The sequence below is a fragment of the Penaeus monodon genome, chromosome 2 (genome assembly GCF_015228065.2).
Source record: "Penaeus monodon isolate SGIC_2016 chromosome 2, NSTDA_Pmon_1, whole genome shotgun sequence".
NCBI classification, from domain to species: Eukaryota; Metazoa; Arthropoda; class Malacostraca; order Decapoda; family Penaeidae; genus Penaeus; species Penaeus monodon.
Window position 1 is genome coordinate 23,314,975 of NC_051387.1, and position 2,500 is coordinate 23,317,474.

The 2,500-nt window shown below is 24.4% G+C and overlaps 1 protein-coding gene across 2 annotated transcripts in view; it reads left to right on the forward strand.

The window, feature by feature from the left end:
• LOC119581809 (histone PARylation factor 1-like) overlaps window positions 1-1,420 on the forward strand; it is a 16,035-nt gene extending 14,615 nt beyond the window's left edge. For both annotated transcript variants that reach the window (XM_037929951.1, XM_037929944.1), the window contains exons 8-9: window positions 898-1,025; window positions 1,331-1,420. In XM_037929951.1, coding sequence (XP_037785879.1) covers window positions 898-1,025; window positions 1,331-1,390 — 188 coding nt within the window. In that variant the 3' untranslated portion in view covers window positions 1,391-1,420. The remainder of the gene's footprint in view (window positions 1-897; window positions 1,026-1,330) is intronic.
• Window positions 1,421-2,500: the final 1,080 nt, after the last annotated feature.

The following is a 2,500-nucleotide window of genomic DNA, read 5'->3' on the forward strand; positions in this document are numbered from 1 at the left end:
ATATATATAGATATATATATGTATATTATATATATATATACTATATATGTATAAGTATATATATATATATATGTATATATATATGTAGATATATATATGTATATATATATGTGATATATATGTATATATAATATATGTATATATATATACATGTATATCTATATATGTATATATACAGATATGTAGTATATATATATATATGTATATTATATATATATGTGATATATATTATATGTATATATAAATATATGTGTATTATATATGTATATATATTGTATAATTATGTATATTATATATATATGTATATATATATGTTATATATATATATGTATATATAATGTAATATATATGTATATATATATTGATATATATATATATTATATTTTATAATTATATATGTATATATATAACGTATATATAATATGTATGTATGTATATATATATGTATATGTATATATATGTATGTATGTATGTGTATGTATGTATATATATGTATGTATGTATATTCTAGTATGATTATATATGTATGTATGTATATATATGTATGTATATATATATATATGTATATATATGTATGTATATGTATATATATATATATATATATATATATATATATGTATGTATGTATATGTATATATATATATATGTGTATGTATAAATATGTGTATTTATACATATATATTTGTGTGTATATATGTATATGTATATATATGTATATGTATATATACGTATACATATACAAGACAATTGGGGAAGGCCTACGTCCAACAACGGACCCTCAATGGTTGATGAATGAAAATATATATACATATATATATGATAAGCCATAAAAAGAAAGAAAATAATGGAAATGATGCTTCTGAGTTTGAGTACAACTTGTTTTTTTCTCTTTCCAAGGAATGGGGCTGGAGTTTGGCCACAATATGTTTACTTTCGGAGGAGAAGTGTTCCACAAAGCCATCAGTCATATTCTAGGGGTTGCTTACGAATTGCTTGGAAGAGATGCCTTTGTTGATATATTACAGGTAATTATTTATATTTTTTAGAAGTTATAGGTACATATTTTTCATTTTTTCTTTGAGTATTTGCTTTGTTAGTTAGTGTGGGTTGGCACGTATAGAGGATGTGGATGAGTGCTTGCTCATGGGCTGCTTTGTGTACGTGTGTACAGGTGACTGTATATTTATAAGGTTTTACTCAAGTCAACATTATGATTCAGTAGTATGTTATCTGCAACATCACTTTTTGGATGCTAAATTTCTCTTTTTGCATTACCAAGGTTGTGATATATCATTTAATTTCTCTTATAAAAAATATTGTGTATTTTCAGGCACATTTGAAGAACAGGCGTCGAGGGACTAATCTAAGCATACTGGAAGTTGTAGAGTAAAAAAAAAAAAAATACACACACACACACACACACACACACACACACACACACACATATATATATATCTATATATATATATATCTATATATATATATCTATTATATATATATCTATATATATATATATATATATATATATATATATATATATATATATATATATATATATATATATGTGTGTGTGTGTGTGTGTGTGTGTGTGTTTGTTTGTATGTATTTATCACTCATTCACTTTAATTTGTTACCAGTAGATTGGCTGATCTTACTCAAAGAAAAGTTTATCAGAATTTGCCTCTGCTTATTTGCCTTTTCTTTTGGTTTGATTATTCTTAGTTTAACTAAGACTGAAAAATAGTTAGTTGATTATGTAATACTCATCTGTTGTAATAAAACTTTAGTGATAAATTTGTATATATTAATTAGCAACCTTCTTGTCTATCAAGCAAATAGAAGAGAACTTGAATAGCATGATGCCAGTGAACATAAAGGATTTCTGTTTATACAAAAACAACCATCTTTTCAGTTGGTTGTCTGGAGCAGTAATAGATGCATTTATGGAAGTGTCTTTAGATATCATACTAAAGGCCAGTGTTGATACAGAGAAATTGATAATTATTTTATAGTACATGTCACAATACAAATACAATTTAACACATATGTAGCACAGTCTAGTAACACTATATAATATAGGACCTATCAGTGCTGAAAACTGTTGATTCAACTTTCAATTTTATTTTTATAATAAGATATACAAGTCCATATACTAGTATCTGAATGTCAACAAGAGTAATTTTTAAAATATTTTTGATAATGACAAATTATTGAGATAAAAATTGGAAATAACTAGCTTGATTGTCATGACCCACTGTTTGTATACACTAAGACTTTTGACATTTTTAATTATACCTTTATTGTTATGAATATGAATGTAAGTAAAATGAGACTGAACCTCATGCCATGGAAATGCACTGATAAATATATGTATACACAAGGTTTGAACTATTTCAGATCTTCACAGATATCATGTAGTGCATTATTCTGAGCATAAAATTAAGTGAAGCTTCTTTTTATAAAAACTTCTAACCCAGAAAGGTATATAGTTAAAGAGAAC